This window comes from Meles meles, chromosome 7 (genome assembly GCF_922984935.1).
Source record: "Meles meles chromosome 7, mMelMel3.1 paternal haplotype, whole genome shotgun sequence".
Classification (NCBI taxonomy): Eukaryota; Metazoa; Chordata; class Mammalia; order Carnivora; family Mustelidae; genus Meles; species Meles meles.
Genome location: NC_060072.1, coordinates 39,013,616 through 39,039,021, shown reverse-complemented (window position 1 = coordinate 39,039,021; position 25,406 = coordinate 39,013,616). Strand labels below are relative to the sequence as shown.

The following is a 25,406-nucleotide window of genomic DNA, read 5'->3' as shown; positions in this document are numbered from 1 at the left end:
ATTAAAATACAAGCCAGAAATACTTGAAGCTACTGCTCAATTATTACTACTATGTTTTGTTTTTAAGTGAAACCTACACCCAATGTGGGACTTGAACTCACAACCCTGAGATCAAAAGTTGCATGCTCTGTCAACTGAGCCAGTGGGGTGCCACAAATCATTACTAGTTTCAAAGGCAACTTATTTCAGCATAAATAGTTATAGACCAAATATATTAAACAAGAAACTAGAGATGAAAGAATTCAAGAATTTTAAAATATTAAATAAAAACATTCATATCAGGATAAGTAATTTTAGAAATCTTATCACTACAAGAGGTATATTTAAGGTACTCTTTTTATAATTATTAAAATCTATTAGAAATAGCCCTATAATTTGTTTCTCTGGAACAAAGTTATGCTCTATAAGTTCATGTATTCCTATTATATGAATAAAATGAACACCATGAAGTATTTTGTAGAATACAGTCTTATAATAAAATAAAATAAAAATGGTACCGTAATAAGAGTGTGGACTCAAGAGATCTGTCACACTATTTGGGACTGAACTACAGTACTATTTCCTACCTGTATGATCCTGGGTAATCACTGATTCTCAGTTTGCCATCTGTAAAATGAGGGTAATAGTAGTAGTAATCTCTTAGCATTACTGTGAAGATAAAATAAAATGAGGACTTAAAGCCCACTGGCTCAATGCCTGGCATACAATATCAGCATTTAATAAGAGTTGGCTAATATCATTAGTATTAGGTTTTTCACTTTTCAGTTCCAGGGTCATTTCATCTATTTCCCAGAACTCCCCCTCATCTATTATTCTTCCAGATGTGCATTTTCCATTGTGACATCTCCTAAGTTCCAATGACCAAATATTATTATGTGAATGTCCTTTAGCTGCTGCAAACTCAATATATCCCCAAACTCATGTACTCCCTAAATCTGTTCCTACTTCATCCCACATCTTCCCATATGAATTTAGCCATCATTTGTTCTTTTAAAGATTTTATTTATTTGAGAGAGAGACAGACAGCATGAGTGGGAGGGGGGAATGCAGTGAGAGAGGGACAAGCAGGCTCCCTGCTGAATGTGGAGCCTGATACAGGGTGCAGGGCTGGATGCGGGGCTCCATCTCAGGACCCTGAGATCATGACCTGAGCCAAAGTTGGATGCTTAACCAATGGAGCCACCCAGGCACTCTAGCCATCGTTAATTCTTAAACTGGAAGCTTCAGGAGGCAAACAGCCTCAATTCTTCCTTCATCTCCACAATTGATTATTCATCAAAGTGTTTTAATTTTATCTTAATATTTCCTCAAGACAGCCCTGCTCTTCTCTATCTTAAAGGTAATTGTTTTGTCCTTATCTTTCAGCTGGACTAATTTAAGAGCCTTCTTCAAGGAAGATATGCCACTGTACATTCCCCATTCTAAATCATCCTCCAAAATGCCATGAGCTGTATCACTAAAAACTAAATTCAATCAAGTTCATTTCTTGCTTGGAGATCTTTACTATATCTAATGCCTACAAAATGGATGTCCTTCACCATCTGGCTCCAGCCTCATTTTTTCAGGTCTCACCTTCCTATTAATTCCATACTGACTTTGCATTTTGATTCCAGTTCTAAGGACTTCTCCTCATATGCTGTGTCTCCAATTCCTTTTCTTTGCACATGCTGATACGGCTGCCTGACACACCTTTTTTGTTCACCACCTCCTTTCTCTGCTAAGCAAAAAGGGTCAGACACTTAACCAAATGAGCCACCCAGGCATTCCTTAGATTTTTTTTTTTCAGCACTTAGTCATTAAGAATTTTCCTACACCAGAATAAAAATCTCTTTTCAAGGGATTAACTTAGCTCCTACTCTTTTGCTTCTATTTCATGATCAACCATACTTCAGTAAGTGCCTACCTTCTAAAACAATATCCTATACCTTTCCTTTATCTTTTAACACCTTAGTCAAACAGTTCTCTTTTGATAATACTCATTTAATCACTGTCTAAACATAATGAAATATAGTGGAAATCACACAGACTAATTTTATTTATACATATTAATTTTATTATACATATTGATTTTTAGTTATTCATTTTTAATTGTGGTAAAATACACATAACATAAAATTTACCATCTTAACATTTTAAAGTATTCAGTAGTGCTAAGTACATTTACATTATTGTGCAACTCATCTCTAGAACTCTTTTCATCTTGCAAACTGAAATGCTACACCCATTAAACAAACCCCAATTCCCACCTCCTGACAACCATCATGCCACTTACTTTCTCTGTTAATCTGATTCTTGAGGTATTCCACGTAAATGAAATCATACAGTATTTGTCTTTTTGTGACTGTCTTATTTTATTTACCATAATGTCCCCAAGGTTCATCCATGCTACAGTATGTGTCAGAATTTCCATTTTAATGCTGAATATATTGAATATATACTGTCCACTGTATGTAAATACCACATTTTGTTTATTCACTCATTCACTGATGGATAGTTGGTTTACCTCAATCTTTTGCTTATGTGAATAAAGCTCTTATAAACATGGGTATACAAATTTTTTTTTGAAATCCTTGAGTATATGCCCCCAAAAAAGAACTGCTAGATTTTATTATATAAAGATATTATGTATACATATAATACAAACATATTATGTATTATATATGTCTCAAGATACAATTCATATACATTTACAGTATACAGGTTCAGTGGTTTTTAATTTATTTGCACAGTTGTGAAACTAATATTACCATAATCAGTTTAGAACACTCATTGCTCCTAAACAAAACTCTACCCATAAACAGTCACTGATATCTCTCAAATTTGTATCTCTGGCCTATACCTTTCTTGGCTCACAGATTCAACTACTTAATATCTAATCAGCAAAACAAACTTGACATATCTTAAAATAAACCCCTGAACTTTCCCCACAAAGCCTACTTTTCCCAAAATATTCATAGCTCATTTACATCTTCTTTCTTGCATATCCTACACTTAATCACACAATAATCCTCTTGACCAAACCTTCAAAATATATCTAAGATCCAACCTTTTGTCATCAGTTTGTCCACTACCACCTACTTCTGCCCTTACTTTCCTACAATCCACTCTCAACACAACAGCCACAGAGATCCTTTCTAAAGTAAGTTAGATCGTGTTACTCCTCTACCTCAGTTACTCCACTGGCTCCCTACTTCTCTCTGCCTAAAAAACAAAGTTGTGCCAACAAGGCCTTGATTTGGTATGGTTCACTGTTACCTCTGTGACATCATCCTTCCCCCAGCCTCTTCTTCATTTCGCATACTTTAGTCACACTAGTCTACTTGCTGCTTTTCCGAATAAACCCTGCAAGCTCCTATCTTTGCACTTGTAGCCCCCTGTCTGGTATGTTCTTTCCCCAGATGAATGATTAATCCTCTCACCTCATTCAGATCTTAGCTTAAATACCACTACTACTCTATTTAAATTTGCAACGTGATTCATTCATCCTGTCCACTTCCCTATCCTCTTTGCCTATTTTCTCTCCAAAGCTTTTATTACTACCACGTAATTTTATGTTTGATCCTACAATTCATGATACTTCTTTCAATTTTAAAAATACTAAAAGATGCAGAATTGAAAATCATGTATTTTTTCAAACTGACATACACACACACATACTATTATGGAAGGTGCTTTTTTCCCACTCAAATTATGATTTCCCCTTCAATACCAACAACTATTTTATTGAAAAAGTCAAGTATCATATTCTTTCTAAAACAGTTTAAACATTTTTTCCATTTAGGTTGCTTTTACATTACCTTGTCGATTAACTTCATTTTGAAGTAGCTCTTCCATTGCTTCCTCCTCAGCAATATCTAATGGTGTGTCTCCTTCACTGTTGACAGCTCCTACATGTGCTCCCTGACCAATTAAAAATCTGTAAAAGGAAAGGGAAGACAGTTAAGCAATGACAGTATCATTAAGACTAAAAGCATAGCAAATGAAAAAAAACTCCTATGTAAGAGCAACACTAAAAACCAAAGATAGATGTATTAAGTTTTTAAAAAGTAGAGCATGTTTTCTTATATTTCCTAATTTTTCTATAATGTACAAACATTGCCTTACTAATACAAAAATGTTATGTAGTGATAATTAGAAAGTCTTCCATAGGATCATTTCAGATTATCTTCACCAATATTTTTCATTATCTTCATATTGACTGGTTTTCTAACTGATCTCCATGCTCCCAGTCTCATGCCATCTGCAAGTTTTTGTTTTTTTTTTTTAAAGATTTATTTATTAGAGAGAGAGAGAGAGAAAGCGCGTGCGCACCCGAGCAGTAGGGGTACAGAGGGAGAGAGAGACTCTTCAAGCAAACACGCCGCTGAGCTTGGAGCCCAATGTGGGGCTCGATCCCAGGACCCTGAAATCATGACCTGAGCCAAAGTTAAAGGTCAGATGCTCAAACAACTGAGGTGCCCCATATGCAACTGTTCTTAACTGGGGGTTGATGGACTAAAGTCAGAAGGCCATTCAACTGATGCAGATATCTTAAAATACTGTTTATGATCATCACTACTTTGAAATTAAAGTAATTGTTGGATCAACTATTAGGTTTCTTTATTTAATGTGTTACTAAAGAAGCACGTATATAACTATACCATAAATATGTTTTCCTAATATTTTGAAAAATGAAACCCAAAGAACTGGTTTTTGGTGTACTTTGTATTTTATTTTCTACATCCAAAATTAACAATCCTGAGAAAGTATCCAAAGGCTTCACCAAACTTGACAAAGGGATCCAGATACAAAAAAGTTAGGAATCTCTTTCACTGCATCAATTATACATCTCCCAGAATCTCCTATTTAAAATGACTGAAGTCAAAACAAACAAATAAATAAATAAATAAAAAATAAAAAATAAATAAATAAAATGGAGTCAATTTCCCACTTAAAAATCTTTGCATGGCTGTACTATACTAAGAGAAAATATACCTGGCCCTCAATAAGCTGGTTTTGTCTTCTTTTTCAGCCTCATTTTTCTTCTGTCTTGTACCACACTTTAGGCTCCAACAATAGAGAACTATGCTTACAGTGCCAGACTAACCCATGCTCCTTTGGCATCCCTGATTTTACTTTTGTATATGTGAAGAATGGACTTTTTACCCTCTATGTCCCTAACCAACTTAACTCTTATTCATATATATATTTTTATAGACTTCATAAAAATATCTCATTATAAAAATAGCAAAAATGCCCAGAGTTTAAAAAAAAGAAAAAACAAGAACACCTTTATATCTTTGTACTATTATGCTCCCTCACCAGAGATAAAATTACCAACAATATTTTCTTATAACTTTGCTATGAATTTATGTGTGTATATAAACATATGTACAGTCACTTTTGATGTTCTTTTTTGAAACAAAAATTAATGATATTATTTTCAATGTACAGGAGTGCAATGCATTTTAATAGTTGAAATATTCCATAGTACGGCTGAATCATACTTTCATACTATCTCCTAGTGGGCATGTTCTTAAATGGACAATTGACATTATCAATCTTTAAATATTTTCCCAACATGATGGGGATAAAACTTTATTTCCTGATCACACAAGAGGTTGTAAATATTTGGATATGTGTACTGGCATTTGTATTTTCACCTCTTGTCAACTTATTTACATCTTTTGCTAGTATTTCGAATGTGTTCACTAATTTAACAAATACTTATGGGATGTTTTTATGGACTGAATGTTTGTATCCTCAAATTTCATGTTGAAATCCTAACCTCCAATGTGATGGTATCAGGTGGTGGGACTTTGGTAAGTAATCAGGCTTAGGTGAAATCATGAGCACCCATGGTGCTCATCACCCATGGGTGATACACCCATGATGGGATTACTGCTCTTACAGAAGAGGAAGACACTAGAGCTCACTGTCTTTCTGCCACAGGAGACACAGCAAGATGACAGCTATCTGCAAGCCATGAAAAGGGCCCTCGCCAGATACAGAGTTGGCCAGCACCTTGGCCCTTTCATTCCTGAGTCTCCAGAGCTATGAGAAACAAACGCCTATTGTTTAAGCCACCCGGTTTATGGCATTTTGTTATCCCAGCCAAAGCTAAGACAGGTATCTAGTATGTACCTAATACTATGTTACATGCCAGGAATAATACAATTGTAAGCAAAACAAACAAAGAACTTTCCCTCAGAGAGTTTATAGTCTAGTAAAAGAGATTATTCAAAGAGTTAAGATTATTATAAAACTTTGTTTTACGACAGAATTTTGGGGTCTCTACAATAATAGGATAATCTAATTCAGTTAGATCAGGAAAAGGATTCTCTGAAGAATATGTAGGTACTAACAAAGACAATGGAAGGAAAGTGTGTCCCAGGTAAGAGAGAACAAAAAGGTCCTGTATACCCTGTGATAGTTAAGTATGTATGGCCCACAAGGGCCTGGTTCATTTTCCTGAAAGAACTGATCAGTCTCTATGCATATCTGTCTCTCTTACCCCCCTTCCCCAAACACACACACACAGTCAGTGTCTACTTTTCTGAGATGTCATATGATCAGGAATATGTTTCAAAAAGATCACTTTGTACAGTATGGAAAATAAATTAGAATGTACAAAGAAAGTAGACAGATCAGTTAAGGAGCTACTGCAGTAGTAAAAAAAAAAAAAAATTATGTTGGAAGCTTGAATTTTATGGAAGAAATGGATGAATTCCAGAGATACCCAAGGGAGATACTGGGAAGTCAGCTGGATATGAGAAGTGAGAGTGAGGAAGGTGTCTAGGATAAATCGAAGTTCTTGACTTGTATGATGTGATAGATGAATGGTGGCACTAATTAATGATACAGAGAAAATGAAATTATTTCCTACATCTGACTAATAGCTATGTTACAAATATTTCTACCATACTGTAACGGCACTTAAAAAAATTTTTTTTTCTACTTTGCTTAGGTAGATATCATTCATAGGATATAAAGACTGAGAATAAAAGGAGTACCTCAGAGTAGCTTCAGTGCTTGCAGCAGGGGGAATTACATGGGAAGCAGAGTCTCAAGGAAATACCAGGTCGAAGCCAAATACAGACAATCCAAAATTTATATAAACAGGAAGGATATTAAGAGAAACTAACAAGAATAAAGTCCCAAAACTATTGGCAGGAAACAGAGCCTGGAGTAATTCCTGAGCCAAAAGTTAAGGTATATATATATGTATGTACTCATATAATTCACAAAATCACCTGCACTCCAGGACTATCATTTGCAAATATAATTTTTTAAAAAAGATGTATAAAGGGGCGCCTGGGTGGCTCAGTGGGTTAAGCCTCTGCCTTTAGCTCAGGTCATGATCTCAGGGTCCTGGGATTGAGCCCCACATCAGGCTCTCTGCTCAGCGAGGAGCCTGCTCCCACCCCCCCCACCCCCCGGCCCAACCTCGCTCCAGCCTGCCTCTCTGCCTACTTGTGATCTCTCTGTGTCAAATAAATACATAAAATCTTTTAAAAAAATAAACAAATGATATACAAAAATAAAGAAATAAAATCCCATGGCATTAATTCTCAGCTACAATGAACAACCTCAAAAAACCATTCAAAGACTGGTTGTGTGAAAAACAGCACAAACGTTTGGGTTCTGTAGACTTTGAATCAGGCTCCCAACTCTCCCTCTTGATAGCTGTGTGACATTCATTAGAACATTGGAAGCCTAGTCTATAGGCAAATTACAGGATTGTGTGAAGTTTAAATAAGTTAATGTCTACAAATAAAATTTTATCTTTTAGCCCATCATGCAAAATCATCACAGTTAGAAAGCAATGTTTAGGATAAGGTGAAATAAAATAGTACAGACTTTCTGGAATACCAGAATTTGACTTTGAGGGGCCCTCCAGATACTGAAAACAGATGGCTATATTTCCTTCAGAACAAAAAAAGCATGAGGTATTATAAGCAGCTCATGTGACTGCTAATTAAGATTACTTGGAAAGAAAAAAGCAAAAATTTCACATAGAATATCCCAAATTGAAAGTCAGAAGATTGGGCTGTTTCTCAGATGAGTAGGTTGTGTTTTTTTATGCTTTAGAGTGTTGTTGTTTTTTTTAAAAGCAGGTTTTATTGCCTTAACCATGGTTAATGATTTCCTCAAGTGATACAAATGAGGCCAACATAGAAGATGCCTATGAATGATGAAATTCTTCATAAATTGTAGAAATGAAAAATGTTAAACTGCCAGGTTCACTGAGATTTATAATACTCTAGCACCTTGAGTCAATAAATAATTTTGGACAAATTAACTGAACAGACCTCAAAATCAAGACATGATCCAAATGGACCTTCAGAAAATTATATGCACATATCCTAATTTAAAAATCTGACAAAAGGTGTAAAATTCCTAACCAAGTTAGTTGCAACTTGGATATGGTATGTTAGACAAATTTGCAGGAATCTATCTGGGTTAGAATTATTCAACGTTAATTGAATTTGGAAGATAAATTTTGACAGTCTCTAACAATTGCCTTGTTTTATGAGTTTTGTCAAAAACCAATCCATAAAAGAGATTATGAGAAAGAGAAATAGTTTTTATTTAAAAATTTTGATCTTTTTAAAAATTGTCTTTAAAGTAGAAGCTAACGAGCACACAGTGATCAGAGATAAGGAAGAAGAAACTCCACCAGCAAGAGCTGAATATATTTAGTGTCCAAACTTAATGCATATTGACTTTTTAATTCACTGTAGGAAAGCTAGTATCAAAAAGTCATTATAACCAATACATGAATTTTTCATGTATTCAAAAATGATTCTTGAAAGACCAGAAAGTCAGTATAGCCTTAAAAAGGAAGGAAATTCTGTCACACAGATGAACCTCAGGGTCACTGTGCTAAGCAATATAGATCATTATGAAAGGACAAATACTGTATGATTTCACTCTATGAAGTATCAACAGATCAAAATCATAGAAACATAAAATAAAAAGCTGGTTACCAATGGCTGAGGGTACAGAGGGGAAATTAGTGTTTAGCACATATTTCAATATTACAAGATAAAAAAATTCTAGAGATCTGCTGCACAGCAATGTGAATATATTTGACACTGCTGAACTATACACTTAAAAATCATTAAAATGGTAAATTTAATATTATGTGATTTTACAATAATTTTTTTTTAATTAGAAAGTCAGAAGAATACCACTGGAATAGCTGTTTCTTGAAAATCAAAAGGAGTTCCTCAAAGCCATCTAATAACACAGAATTATGAACTACCTGAACTTTTCAAAGATGAGTAAGTAGAACATTACACTATTAACTTAAGAAATATATGCTATTTTCCTTTAGTAGTCTCTTAGCAACAAAAATCTTAAAATAAGTGTAAACAACCTTATGCGTCTTCAGTGGGAATGTACTTTGCTATTTTATTCCTGAAGTTCTATACGGCAATGAAAAACAGCTAAAAACAGCTGTAAGAATCCAAACAACAGCTCTGACACGGAACCTCTGAACAGCTTTATTAAAAACAGCAGTTCTTCATTCAGCACTTGATAAATGTTATACCACTTTCTTCAGGTCTCCATGGTTTCTAATGAGAAATCTGGTGTCATTCGAATTTTCCTTCTTAAAATAGTTTTTCTTTCTACTTCAAGACTTTTGTCTTTAGTTTTCAGAGGTTTGTATGATGTCTTGGTGTAGAGGGCTTTGTTTTATTCCTGTTTGGAATTTGCTAGGCTTTTTAAATCTGTAGGTTGGTATCTTAAACCATCACTTATCATTTCATTAAATATTTTTCCAGTTATGCCTTCCTTTTCTGGGACTTTAATGGTACACATGTCAGCTCCTTGTTATAGTCCCATAAGTCTCCGAGGGTCTATTCATTTTACTTTAGTTTATTTCCTCTCTGTTGCTAAGATTTGGTATTTCTGTTGATCTGTTTTTCAGTTCACTAATTCTTTCTTCTATCTCCTCCATTCTACTCTTGAGCCTACCCATTTTAATTTTGGTTATTAGACTTTTCCGGTCATTCCCATTTGATTCATCTTAGTATCTGCTATTTGCACACTTTCTTTTTGCTGTGACTTTCAATTGGTTTCAAGCATGCTTATAATTGCTTTTGAAACGTGTTTTGATAGCTGCTATATAATCTGTCAGATAATTTTAAGAGTAGTGTTTCTGTCAGTTCCATGTTGGTCTCTACTGATTGTCTTTTTTCATTCAATTTGGGAATTACCTCGGTGTGACAACTGCTTTTCAATTGAAATCTAAACACTTTGAATTTTATGTTAAATGACTCTAGATCTTGCTTAAATCTTCTATGGTAGCTGCCTGTCTGTGCTGTAGCAGAGGAAGCTGTGGAGGTGCCATGTCATTACCACAAGGTGGGGGTAGAAGTCTAGGTTTCCCACCCCACCTCCACTGACACCAGAGACAGGGTGGTGGCTCCTTGTTACTTCTAGCTTACCACGAGCCTTCACTGTTATCTCCCTGGCTAAGAAGGGTATGATTGCTTCATTATTCTCCTCATGTGGCCTCCACTGACAATAAGGGGAGGGAGGTAGGCATCTTTACTGGTAGGTGGTGGTGAAAGTATTCACTCTTCACCCAAGGAAGGAGTAGTAGTAGCTGATTGGTATCTACTACAGGTGGGGGTAGGGCTAGTTAACCATTTGACCAGGAGTAAAGTCTTGGCTAGCTCTGGCCTAATCTGACATCAGTGCAGTAAGATTATTGGCGTACCTCAATAAAGCGTGGTAAGGGTGGAGGTCTACACCCTACATAATCTTCGCTAGTGAAGGCATGGGTGAAACTAAGCTTCTTTTCCTCTGTGGACTTTGCCTGATTAAATTGAGTGGTTATTATTATTTTTAAGTTTTCTGCCTTGCTTAAAGACTGGGGAGGGCACCCCTCTCCCAGTACTTGGCTAAAGAGATTAGGCTTTTGTTGGGACTTTTTCTTTTTTTGGTGTGCCCATTTGTGCTTCTGGATTATCCATGTTTTCAGTTCAAAGATACATGAGGAAAAAGAAAAGCTAGGAAACACTCTCTTGTGGGTCCTGTGATGCCAAACCATCATGCCTTCTTTCTACCCCTCAGAATCTTATATTTTATATGCAATATTCAGGGTTTTTATTAGTTCTTAGCAGAAAGAATAGGGAAAACCATGTCTACTCTATCTTCCCAGAAGCAGAAATTCTCCTCCATTTTTAATGTCATATTTCAATGTTTAGAACATTGGCAATTTTAACCTTAATTTTTAAAAATTTGTCAAAACCCTAAAGGTAAAGTATTATCTTCATATATAAATCATTTTGTTAGGCCAACTGTTAGTCCTGATGCCTTGCCAAATACTTTGCTTAATTCCTGACATCAGGGTTCCATGACTGTCATAGACATAATTAATTAAGCCAATAGCAAAGACCAGGCTAATATTATCTGTGAGAGAAATGAATCTATTTGTGAAACTGGGTCTATTTTCCAGTTGTCTAGGAACCTGAATTATCATTTGTTTAAAAAAAAAAATCAGAATGTGGGAAAGTATTTAAATTCCTTTATTTCTCTTTGTGAAGCCAACTTTAAATATAGGAAATCCTCAAGATTCTCTCTTTAGCATTTCCTGTTTGTCTCAATTATTCCCCAGCACAGTGACTCTACACCTCTTTGAGATGCACTGACTCCTGAAAAGGTGTATTTGTTTATTAAAATCAATTATATGCACTACTATTGTACTTTATTATTGTAACTTTCAATCCCCAAAGGCAAAAATCCTACACCCTATGCAACAATTCTAAAGTGTACATTTCCTTCACATTTTAAAATCATGGAAATCTCCTATGAACAATCAATGTTACAATCCATGATGTCTTACAATAGCTACTGGCCAGGTGGCAGACACAACATACTTGTGATTATCTGTCCCCATGTAACCTTGGTCACAGCTATTCATACTGTTTTAACTTAAGTCAACTTATGTGCATTATGGGTACCCTATTTGTTGAACTTAAAATGTCTTCTTGGATGTCATCTGAAACTTTTTGTTGATACTTTCCGGTAAAATCAAGAAAGCACTGAAATCAAAACTTGAAGAATGCATACCAATGGCTTAAAATAAAATCCCAAAGGCAATAAATGAACATTCTTTAGTAACATTGCATCAATTACACTCTAAATTCCATAGAAAATAATACTGTTGCGAACAAAATCTAGGTGATTAAACACACACAGTATCACAGTTTCATTTTTTAACCTTTTTTTAGTTGGTATATAAAATCATCACACTGTGTTACAACAATGGCATCTTAGGCTTCATGAAATCCAGTACATGCATTATAAACACATCCAATATATTCCTGGCTTCCTACAGCACCATTTCCATTAGCATCTCAAACAGGGCCCATTTTTTTTTTTTAATATTTTATTTATTTATTTATTTATTTATTTATTTATTTGAGATAGAGAGCATAAGCAGGTGGCAGAAGAAGAGGGGGAAGCAGGCTCTCCACTGACAGGGAGGCCAATGCAGGGCTCGACCCCAGGACCCTGGTGTTTCTTGGCCTGTGCCAAAAGTAGACACTTAACGAACTGAGCCACTCAGGCACCCTCAAAGAGGCATATTTAAAACCACATTCCACTATAGTCTCTTCTATGCTTCCCCCAGTCTTGCTCTTTAGGTCTCTTAGTAAGTTTAAAGGCATCATTTGCTAATTACAAAAGACAAACAAGAGGCAGAATAGTGTACTGGTTTAAAGGACAGACTTGAAAAGTTAGACTGACTAGGTTCAGTCCTAGTTCTGCCACTTACTCTGTGTGATCACTCTGACTCAAGTTTTCTCATCTATAAAAGAAGAATTATCATACAGGTCAACTATCACTCATCCAAACTCAAATTTCAAAACGTTTCATATTTTAGAAAGGTAATATTGCAGATTATTATATAAAAGCCCCACTGAATCTGAGGCAGCACTTCATAACCAAACACATTAATATTTTTGAAAAAAAAGAAACATATAATAGCAGAATAAATAAAGACTATAAATAGCCTTATATCAGTTTACGTCATGGTTTGCTGCCAAATGAGCTTATACCCAAATTTACAATTAGTTTGTCATTTTTCCAACTTTTTGGGGTTTGTAATTGTGCATATAAACCTGTGGGGTGGTGGAAACAACATATTTTCGTGTGATTTTTAGGGTAACTGAAATTATATACTTAAAGGACTTAGAGCAGTGACTAGCACATATCACTCAATGAACATCAGCTATTATCAGGCATTATCACTACCTTTGATTTTTCCTCCTATCTCAGTACACACATCCAGTGAATCACAACCAAGCCTTATCATTTCTGTTTTCCAATGTTTCTCAGATCTGTCCCACTTCCAATTTCTGCCAAAAATACTAATCTGGGGGCACCTGGGTGGCTCAGTGGGTTAAAGCCTCTGCTTTTGGCTCAGGTCATGATCTCAGGGTCCTGAGATCGAGCCCCGCATCGGGCTCTCTGCTTGGCAGGGAGCCTGCTTCCTCCTCTCTCTCTGCCTGCTTCTCTGCCTACTTGTGATCTCCTTCTGTCAAATAAATAAAAAAAAATTAAAAAAAAAAACAAAAACTAATCTGTGAAGAACAGTTTTCCTAAAATACAGAGTGAGGATCATCACGTCCCTAAAAATGCATCAGCACTAAAGGTCAACCTTAGCAAAGCATACAAATTCCTCTATGCTATAGCCTCAGTTCATCTTGCCAACTGGATCTGCTACTCTCTATTTACCACTAATGTTCTTCTTCCTGAAAAACTATGGCTCCAAAAAACTCCTCTTATCCAATGGAATCAAAATGAGTATTTGCTTGGTTAACCAAAAAAGCCAATTAAAACAGGGAGTCATAAAATATAATATATATATGAAAATAAATAAATGTAAATAAGATATGTATTTCAACACAGAAGATACTGGAGAATGTCTCCAATGACTTAAACCTATGCTGCCTTTCTTGCATAAACCATACTCATAATACAATTCCTAAGACCTCCAACGGTCTTTAAAATGAAGCAAAAGCTTGAAGTCAACAGGAGAGCAAAGTACACACTCTCTCTAGATCTTTTACTTTCAACCTTTCATTCAGCAAAACCACATCTAACTTAAACAGCAATTATATATATAAAATATTTATTTATTTTAGAGAGTGAGTGAGTGCAAGCAGGGGAAGAGGCAGAGGGAGAGAGAGAGAGACTATCAAGCAGACTCCCTGCTGAGAGCAGAGCCCCATGCGGGGCTCAAAGGAGTCGAGACTCCCACTGAGATGGGACCTGAAACTAAATGAAGGGTCGGACACAACTGACTGAGCCACCCAGGCACCTATCAGCAATTATATTTTTAAGGCCTTGCCTTTATCAAGTCTTTCAAAGTATTTAACTTTGTTACAATAGTAATTTTCTTTTTTGTACACACTTCATCAGTTTTGGGCTATCTAATGATCAAGAACAAGTTCAGAGGCGCCTGGGTGGCTCGGTGGGTTGGGCCTCCGCCTTCAGCTCAGGTCGTGATCTCAGGTCCTGGGATCAAGCCCTGCCATCGGGCCTCTCTGCTCAGCAGGGGGCCTACTTCCCACTCTCTCTGCCTGCCTCTCTGCCTACTTGTGATCTCTCTCTGTGTCTAATAAATAAATAAAATCTTAAAAAAAATCAATAACAAGTTCCGAACACACCCAGTTAACTTTTGGTAGGCTTGTAATCCAATTGGTGAAACAGAGTGAGCAAGCTTCGTAGAAGTAGCCTATTTGTTACAATGTTCAGTTTTAACGACTTTACAGGAAGCAATCATTATGTTTTAACAAAGAAGTGGCAAATGTTAGTTAACAGTGGAGGCCAGTTAAAAGAACTTTACCATATATTATTTCTCATTCATGATAACATTTTGACTTTGTTCAGAGAGCTCCCTACTCTCATAGGCATAAAACCCTGCTCACTGTTTAACTTAACAGTTAATGTCATCTCCTCTAGAATCATTCTCTACCCTAATCAAAATCAATCACTTCTTTTGGAAACAACAAATGTTGGCAAGGATGTGGAGAAAGGGGAACCGTCTTACATTGCTGGCGGGAATGCAAGTTGGTACAGCCACTCTGGAAAACAGTGTGGAGGTTCCTCAAGATGTTAATAATAGAGCTACCCTATGACCCAGCAATTGCACTACTGGGCATTTAATCCCAAAGATACAGACATAGTGAAAAGAAGGGGCACATGCACCCCAACGTTCATAGCATCAATGTCCACAACAGCCAAACTGTGGAAAGAGCCGAGATGCCCTTCAACAGATGAATGGGTAAAGGAGATGTGGTCCATATACACAATGGAATATTATTCAGCCATAAGAAAGGATGAATACCCACCATTTGGATCCACATGGATGGAACTGGAGGGGATTATGTCAAGTGAAGTAAATCAAACATAGAAAGACAACTGTCACAGGGTTTCACTCATATGTGGGACATAAGCAATAGCATGGAGGACCAGAGGGGAAGGGAGGGGAATCCAAAGGGGGAGAAATCAGAGAGGGAGATAAACCATGAGAAACTTCTGACCCTGAGAAACAATCTAGGGTTTTCAGAGGAGAGGAGGGAAGGGGGGAGGGGGGTAACAGGATGATGGGTATTGTGGAGGGCACGTGCTGTGATGAGCACTGGGTGTTATATTTAACTAATGAATCACTGAACACTGCATCAAGGACTACTTATGTACTATACAGTGGCTAACTGAACATAATAAAAAAATGAAGTGATATAGAATGAAAAAAAAAATGGCATGGGATGTGAGCTGCCCACAAGAAGAATGACTGGATTTGTTTCCTTCACAGTGGGAACAAAGCTTGTGCTTGCAGCTTTAATTCCTTGATGCTTAAAAGACTGGGATTATTATAGTTATGCAAGGGGGCTGGACTGGGAGGTGAGAATGGTCATTAAAGGATATATTTTGCTTTTTAAAATGGGAGATGGTTGAACTGTAACATGTCTGTGTAAAGTGGAGGAAGGCATAATCTGTATAAATCACTGTAACTTAAAAAAAATTGTTTCTTCAGTGTTCCTTGTACCTTTGTTGGTCCATTTATTCTATGTAGTATTAGTTAATTAACTTCACATGTATCTGTAAGCTTGAGATTAGGAATGGAGTTGTAGCCATTTTTATCTCTCACAATGCCTAACACTACTGTACGAGATGGTTGTGATACGATGAAAAGAACCAGAATTTGAGTCCTGAGAAAGAAGTTTCAGTTCTGATTGTAAAACGGAAGTAATAGTGAACATTCCCGTAGTGTTCTTTAAAAAAGCAGTAAGAATGTATATGAGAAAATGATTTTTATAATTTTAAGCAAACACACCTCATTATATTATAGTAAGATATAAGTATCTTATATAAAATTTTAATATTTTTGTAGGATCCTAGACTTAGTTTCACCTTCTGAAACTCCTAATCAAAATACACCATCTGCTTTAGACAAATAAAGTATCATTCTTGACAAGAAATATGTAAATAAAACCAAAATCCATGGATTTGACAACTCTTCTTGAAACTCGAATATCCACATATCAAAGTAAGTGTGACATGACTACTACTTTACTATCCGCTTATTCTTCTCATTTAGTTACATTTACTTTCACACCAGATGAAAGGTTTTTTTTTTTTTTATAATCAGGAGAACCAAGAGCTCAGCTATTTTTCACTAAAAGCCATGACTAAATACAGTATTTTTGAATAGTATCAATTTAGCGAACATTTACTGAATACTAAATATGCTGTATATTGTACCAAGTGTCTTATATACATTATCTAATCTTTACAATAGTCTTATAGAATAGGGGTAAGTATTTTTATTTTATAGATGAGGAAACAGAGGTTCAGAGAAGCTGCTAATCTGCCTAAAGTTAAGAGCAAGTCTGGCTTCTACTCTGAATGCATTATGAATCCACTGGAAGGATTTGAATAAAAATGTGATGTTATCCCACTTGTAATATTTTAAATGGATCATCCTCGTTGCTGTGTGGAAAATAGATGGGAGGGTGGCAAGAGGATGGTTATAATTAAAATCGTTGCAACTATAATAATTCCAGTGAAAAACAACAGTGTCCAGGATCAGGAAGAAATTAAAGAGGTGATGAAAATAGTCACATACTGGATATATTTTGAAGGGTAAGCCAAGAGAAATCTTGAGGATCATATTGGATGTTTATGGAATAAAGCTATAATGAAGAAAAGCCAAGCCATAAATAAGCCATCACAAATATTTAAAAGTTATCACACCCTTAAATAGCTGATACTTTGATGATCAAGTGACAAAGCTCATGAAACTTTTTCCATGCTGTAAATAGGACTTTGAAAATGTCACTGAATGTAATCCTACTAGCTTTTTTTTTTTTTTTTTTAAGATTTCGTTTATTTGAGAGAGAGCGAGCGAGCATGCGCATGCGTGAGTGAGTGAGTACAAGCCAGGAGGGGGATGGGGCAGAGGGAGAGGGAGAAGCAGACTCTCAGCCCTATTGTGGGGCTCAATCCCAGGACCTTAAGCTGAAGGCAGATGCTTAACTGACTAAGCCACCCAGGTACCCCCCACTAGCATTTCATAATGATATAAAATCTTCAGTAGTAGTGGCTTTGAAACTACTCCAAACACAAAGAAAAATGCATTAAACATACTAATTATGCACTATTCCATCCTAAATACGCTAAATAATGCAAGCTTTATACAGGTCTAGTTTTCTCTACTATTGAAAATGTTTATGGCAAACACCAAAGCTACTCAAGATAAAAGCACTCCTAGGGGTGCCTGGGTGGCTCAGCTGGTTCATCTTCCAACTCTTGATTTGGCTCAGGTCATAACCTCAGGGTCATAGCATCAAGACCTGCATTGGGCCCTGCTCAGTAATAAGTCTGCTTAGGACTCTTTGCTCCTTCTTCTCCCTCCCAGCTGTCCCCCTTCCCCTGCTCATGCATGAAGCTTCTCTTTCTCTCTCTCAAATAAATGAATAAAATTAAAAAAAAAAAAGAAAAGAAAAGAAAAGAAAAAAGCAAGCACTCCTAAACATCTGTGGTAGAAGCCTAAAAAAAAGAGATGAAATTCAAATATAAAAAGATACCAGAATAATCACATCAATAACCAAAACATTAATAAAACAAACTGTTTACTATAGTCATTCAAATAAATAGCATTTTTTGGTCAACTAAGAACAGGCTAGTATAGTTCTGTAGCATAAACTACAATGACATACATACATGGAGTAATAAAACCTAAAACAATGAAAACAATGAGTAGTAGGTCTATATACACCACCTATAGTGATCTCCAGAATAGACTGTTAAGTGAAAAAAGCAAATGAAGAAATATGTATATAGTATTCTATCATTTACCTACAAGGGGAAATAATATTTTCAACAATACTTATATTAAAAAACAAACTGGGGAGACACCTCGGTGGCTCAGTAGGTTAAGCTGCTGCCTTCAGCTTGGGTCATGATTCCAGGGTCCTAGTATCAAGTCCCATGAGAGGCTCCTTGCTCGGTGGAGAGCGTGCTTCTCTCTCCACCTCTGCCTGCTACTCTGCCTGCTTGTGCATTAGTGTGCGCGTGTGTACACACGCACTCTTTCTGATAGATCAATCAATCAATCAATCAAATCTTAAAAAAAAAGAGAAAAAACCAGACTGGGGTAAAATAAAAAAATCTGCAAAATAGTGTGGAAGGAAAAAGGACAGATGTGACTGCCATTAGAACTCAGTATTTTATGTAAATTATAAAACAAAATTAAAAAAGCAAACTCTAAAAAATAAACAAAATTGAACAAGGAACCTAACAGTATATCTAATTGGTGGCATAACCACAAAGAAAAGAGCTATTTCAAGTGCTTTCAATACACAGTAATTTGGTGGTATATGTGAAGTGGGATACCTTAAGGACCAAAAGAAATGCCCCCACACAAAACTTCAAACTGCTTTCAGTAATCATATTGTTGTTGTTAGTGGTACTGTATAGTGGTATTATTATAAAGAGCCTAACATATGTGTAATATATAATGAAGCAAATTAGTAATCATGTGTTATTTTAACACTACAATTCCTGGCAATGAAATAAAGGGAGAAAGGAAATATTAATACAAGATTAAAAAGGTAAAGGAAAACACCTTGGTGCCAAGTATGAATTTGAAGCAATGACCAACTCAGTAGCAATGAATACTTCTAATATCCATTACTAGAAAGAGGGCTCACCAGAGAAATGGCAATTCGAAACCCAGGGCAGGGGGAAAAAAAAGGGACATCTTGTAATGCTAGCTAGCAAGGAAGGATTAAAGATCACTTCATTTGTTCATATCCCAAGTTCTTAGAAGCTAACATGAAGAGACTCTTGATAACCAAAGACGTATAATTTACTAATCAATAAAGATAATAACAGTAACGTATAAAGTACATTAAGTATATTTAAATGCAAGAGCTCCTGAAGTTGCTTATCTCTCAAAAAACCAATTAGTCCTCTTTGAAGGTAACTAGTGAACCAACTTATTATTTTAAGAATCTGTATATAGAGGAAAAGAATAAAGACTATAGCCTCTCTTTCCTATAAAACTTGTATTGGGTTGACTATATAAATATGAAGAAGTTTCTTTTACAAAAACATTCCAGTTAATAAATGAAAAAGAATGACAAAATTAAAATGTTGCCACTGTATAGCTCCTATGTTTTCATTTAATTATTTCTCCAGTTAGAGGACTTGGTTTTCATTGCTTTGTGCATAATAATTCATTTTTTTTATTTGCTTATTTTCAGCGTAATATTCATTGTTTTTGCATAATTCAGTTTTTTTAAAAGATTTTATTTATTTATTTGACAGACAGAGATCACAAGTAGGTAGAGAGGCAGGCAGAGAGAGAGGAGAAGCGGGCTCCCTGCTGAGCAGAGAGCTCGATGTGGGGCTTGATCCCAGGACCCTGAGATCATGACCCAAGCTGAAGGCAGAGGCTTTAACCCACTGAGCCACCCAGGAACCCCTATTTATTTATTTTAGAGAGAGTGTGCAAGCAGGGAGAGGGGCAGACAGTGAGAGAGAATCTCAAGAGGACTCCAAGCTGAGTGTGGAGCCTGACATGGGCCTCAATCTCATGACCCCGAGATCATGACCCGGGCTGAAATCAAGATTGATGCTTAAGTGACTGAGCCACCCAGGCACCCCTGTACATAATAATTTGAATGTATAATTTATACTTTAGGGTTAGAGAGTTAAGACTAACGGAACATATATATTGGAGAACTAAATTAAATACTTTTTGGGTTCTGTAATTGTTTGCCTTTTCTAATATGTCCAAAGCCATTCTATTCAATTTTACTTTTAAAGCACAACCCAATGACAACAGTATAATTTTTAGGGATGAATACCTTGAAGCAACAGTATGACTTTTATACTGCCTATATTAGTGTACTAGCACAACCATAACAAAATAGCATTAAAAAAAAAAATACCACACTGGGGTGCCTCGGTGGGTTAAGCCACTGCCTTCGGCTCAGGGTCCCGGGATGGAGCCCCGCATTGGGCTCTCTGCTCAGCAGGGAGCCTGCTTCCCCTTCCTCTTCTGCCTGCCTCTCTGCCTACTTGTGATCTCTCTCTCTCTAATAAATAAATAAAGTCTTAAAAAAAAATACCACAAACTAAGTGGCTTAAACAACAGAAGTTTGTTTACTTATAGTTTTATTTTTATTTTTATTTTTTATTTTTTTTTTTTTTTAACATTTATTTGACAGAGACAGATCACAAGTAGATAGAGAGGCAGGCAGAGAGAGAGAGAGAGGGAAGCAGGCTCCCTTCTGAGCAGAGAGCCCCATGCGGGACTCGATCCCAGGACCCCGAGATCATGACCCGAGCCGAAGGCAGCGGCTTAACCCACTGAGCCACCCAGGCGCCCTACTTATAGTTTTAGAGGTCTGAAGTCTAAGATCAAGGTGTTGGCAGGTTTAAAAGGGTTTCTTCTGAGGGTTCTCTCCTTGGCTCAGAGATGGCTACCTTTTTCACAGTGTAATTTCCAGAGGTCTTTTCTGCGTGGATGAACTAGGTGCCTCTCTTTGCAACCAAATTTCCTTTTCTTACAAAGAAACCAGTGAGGCTGAATTAGGACCTATCCTAAGGGCCTCATTTTAACTTAATTATCTCTTTAATAGCTGCATCTATGCAGTCACAATCCAAGGTTTTGGGGGGGGGGGTCAGAGCTTCAACATATGAATTGTGTACAGACACAATTCAGCATACTGAAGGAAGAGAATGATGTTAGTGCATACATATCAATACCTGACCCATCAGTATTTAGTAAAACAATGCATATGCTGAATTAACATCATAGTCCCCAAACTTAAGCCTCCTTTATTGTTCCTCTAATCCACTCTGAAGAAGGGGAATTTTTTTTTTGTAATTTTTTTTTTAATTTCTTTTCAGTCTAACAGTATTCATTGTTTGTGTACCACACCCAGTGCTCCATGCAATACGTGATCTCCCTATTACCCACCACCTGGTTCCCCCAACCTCCCACCCCCCGCCCCTTCAAAACCCTCAGGTTGTTTTTCAGAGTCCATAGTCTCTCATGGTTCATCTCCCAAGAAGGGGAATTATTAAACAAACTTTATTTTTAGTTTTTCCTAGGACTTCTACCTTATTCAAAGCAGGGAAGTTGAGAATAATTATTTGGTGAAAAGGTGAGATAATTCAGTCAGAATATGAAGAGCCATCATCCATCTATTCACTTAGCTTCTGCCAGGCTGCAAACCAGATGTGAAATTGTTAAATGTTTAGAAACTAAACTGTAATCTCATGCTCTCTATTCTATGTCCAACAGATCAAATTTTATTCATTTATTTCTTGGTAAGACTTTATTTTTAAGGTAATCTCCTTGGGGTTCAAACTCACAACCCTGAGGTCAAGAGTTGCTTGTTCTACCAACAGAGCCAGCCAGGTGCACTTAGGGGTCAAAAATTTAGAAGTCACTGTATCCAAATCATTCCCAAAACTTGAGAGTAAACTGTGTGGTTCATTGTTTGTTTCATATCTCATTTCAACAGGGATGAACTAGAACTATTCTGTGTATAATGCGGTTCCTATCAAAGCATGTAAACATCTGATACGTTGTAGAGATGATGATGATGATGATGATGATGATGATGATGGATTAGCCAGAAACATCAGAAATAGCTTGGCCAAGGGCATAAAATTAGTGAATGGCAGAAGCAGGATTTATAACAAATTTAACTCCAAATACTTCACTTAGCAAAGCAACCCAATTTTTCTAGGTTGTTTCTGGTTTATAAATATTATAAAGGAGTAAGGAAGTTGAGAACAGTGACTGTAATAATTAACAACCACTACTGCTTTGCAATGACAAAAGACTACCTCATTTTACACATAAAGAAATCAAGGCTCCGGGGTGCCTGGGTGTCTCAGTTAAGTGTCCAACTCCTGATTTTGGCTCAGGTCATGATCTTAGGGTTCTGGGATCAAGCTCTGCATTGGGCTCCATGCTCAGTGGAGAGTCTGCTTGAGGATTCTCTCTCTTCCCCTCTCCCGCTGCCCCCCTCAACCCTCATGCTCATGATCATGCTCTCTCTCAAATAAATAAATCTTAAAAAAAAGAGAAAAAGAGTAAGAAATCAAGGCCCAGAAAGGAAAAGATGAAATGTAATTAGTATTACAGGTAGTAATAAAACTCAAGTGACTCAGACATTCTATTCCTAGGCCAGAGTACTTTTCTTTTTACCACACACTGCTTCCCATTTAAAATGGTGTATTAGGGCACCTAGGTGCCTCAGCAGGTTAAGCATCTGCCTTTGGCTCAGGTCATGATCTCAGAGTCCTGGGATTGAGCCCCAGGTCGGACTCCCTGCTCCAGGGGGAGTCTGCTTCTCCCACTCCCTCTGCCCCACCCCCTGCTCATGCACACAATCTCTCGCTCTTCTCTCAAATAAATGAAATCTTTAAAAAAATGACGTATCATAGTTCCAATATACATGGGAGGGAATGAAATACACAAAGAAATAACAATATTTAAGGCTTACAAGAGAGATTCACAGAGCAGAACTCCAATATTCAATATTTACCAGTGGATAAGCTCTGATGTAAGCAAACAGACAATAAAACCTGTTTAGGGTGTTGGACACATAGTAACAAAAAAGTGAATAATTTAGTGAAAAAATTATTTTGTCAGGATAACTATACTTCCTTGTTAAATGTTTGAAGAATCAGATTTTCTTGGCAAGTACCATTAAAGGTAGGTAAGAATGATCATTTTTCATTGAATTTTCCAAAAACCATATTTTTAGAAAACAATTTTAGTAACAAGCATTAATGTTTTGACTAATTAGAGAACTATGTATCATATTCTCCCTATAGCAAAGTAACCTGAGTTCTTGTTAGTTTCCCCTAACAAACAAACAATTATGTAAGGGTAGACTAGACTGCTAAGTATTAATCTTGAATCATTTGACAATGCTCTCCATGCACTCAAAAGAAAAGGAGATGGGAATGGAGAAGTGTACAATTACTCATACTAATACAAAGTACCAAAAGCCCAAGAAGGTAGGGAGATGAAAGATGACCTCCCAAGGAAAGACTGGATATATGGATTCCCAAGAACTGCTTATTCTTTTTCCTGGGAAAAATAGTTTTCATGAATTAAGGTAATATAAGAGCTCATTTATCTGTAACAACAATTTCTATAAAATCTCAGGTATCTAAAATAGTGTTTGGATATTTGGACAAAAGTAAACATAGAACTGGCTTACTCTGCAATGTCAAGATAGCCACAGGAAGCAGCTGCATGTAGTGGTATCCAGCCTTCATTATCAGGTTGATTAATATTTGCTCCATTTTCAACCAGAAACTTCACCATATCAACATTGTCATCAATGCAAGCCTAAAAACAAAACAGAAAGCACAATTAGGAAAAATGTGAATCAATGCTCCAAATAAACTCTGCAGCTTTTATAACATAAATATTCTCTTTTAGTCTCCTGCTATTTCGACTGTACTGCCATCAAACAGGCTAATGGTACCAACTAAACTGTAAGAGTCCCTGCTTTGAGGCACATATGTGATTAGACTATGCCAATCTCATGATAAAAATAAGTAGATACTACAATAACAATCAAAACATTATATGAGTACCAATAATATCCTCTATAGCAATGGTTCCCAAAATGTGGTCTGTTGAGGGGGGAGGGATCCCTTCAAGGAATTTACAAGGTCAAAACTATTCTCAAAATAATACTAAGATGGTAGTTCCCCTTTTCACTGTGTTGACAGGTGTACTTAAGAGTACAGAAAGCACCAACGGCCAAATCTGCTTGTGCGTTAGCACAAATCAAAGTAGTGGCCAAAAAAATTCTACTAACAGTCACTACATCCCCCACTATGCACTCATAGTATTTTTTAAAAGCTATTTTTATTTATGAATGTCCTTGGCAAAGTAGTAAAACCTATAAATCTTATTAAGTTTGGACCCCTGAATATACATCATCTTTTAAATATTCTGTGGAACAAGACAAAAGTATGGATAAAACACTTCTTCCAAAGTACAATGACTGCTCTAAGGAAAAGCACTTGTGCAACTAAGATGCAAGCTGAACTAGCCACTTTTCCCATGGAATACAATGTTTACTTAAATGAGAAACTATACTTAGTCTAACTTGGGTTTTGGGCATAGATTTTCTTAAAAATGAACAGAACAGAACAGTTTTTTTTTCCAAAAAAACTCCACTATTTGCTGCCAATGATGCATTCACACTTTAAGAGCAAATGAATGAATTATTTTAAAGTGCTATTTATGTAACATGGGTACAATACAGCTGTTTAAAATTAATTAATACTTAAAACCCTCAGTTTTAACCTCTATTATCATCAAATATTAATATATACACACCACAGAGACAAAAGTTCTTTGGGGTCTTTCAATAATTTTTAAGAATATAAAGCAGTCCTCAGACGAAAAAAATTTGAGAACCGCAGCCTATAGCAACTAGAAGAAGGGACTTTGATAAATGTCTACTTTGTGCAGGTAGTATGACTGGTACTTTACTGATTTATATACACTATCCTCACATAAACCTTCATGAGAGCAGAAATTCTGCTGTATCTGCAGCATCTTACACAGTTCTTGGCATGTGGTAGGGGCTTAATAAGTGGATGAAAGAATGAGAAAGCTAAGATTCAAAGAGATTAAGTAGCCTGAATAAGTCAGACAGGTGAGAGACAATAGAGCTGGCACTAACAGATGTTTAGATTCCAAAAGTATAAGCTCTTTTCCACACATAACACTGCTTTCCACAGATATTCCTAGTTTATCAATGTATTTCTCACCCATTTGTAGTCTCTGCAACAGGATAAGTGTTAGGTACTTACAAAGTGTTGTAAGAATGAAACCAATTTTT

General features: G+C 36.3%; 1 protein-coding gene across 3 annotated transcripts in view; it reads right to left on the bottom strand.

The window, feature by feature from the left end:
- The window catches only part of PPP1R12A (protein phosphatase 1 regulatory subunit 12A), a 144,030-nt gene that overhangs the window by 73,034 nt on the left and 45,590 nt on the right, over positions 1-25,406 (bottom strand). For all 3 annotated transcript variants that reach the window (XM_046011154.1, XM_046011153.1, XM_046011152.1), the window contains exons 2-3: positions 23,763-23,893; positions 3,798-3,916 (exon numbers count right to left, since the gene is read on the bottom strand). In XM_046011154.1, coding sequence (XP_045867110.1) covers positions 3,798-3,916; positions 23,763-23,893 — 250 coding nt within the window. The remainder of the gene's footprint in view (positions 1-3,797; positions 3,917-23,762; positions 23,894-25,406) is intronic.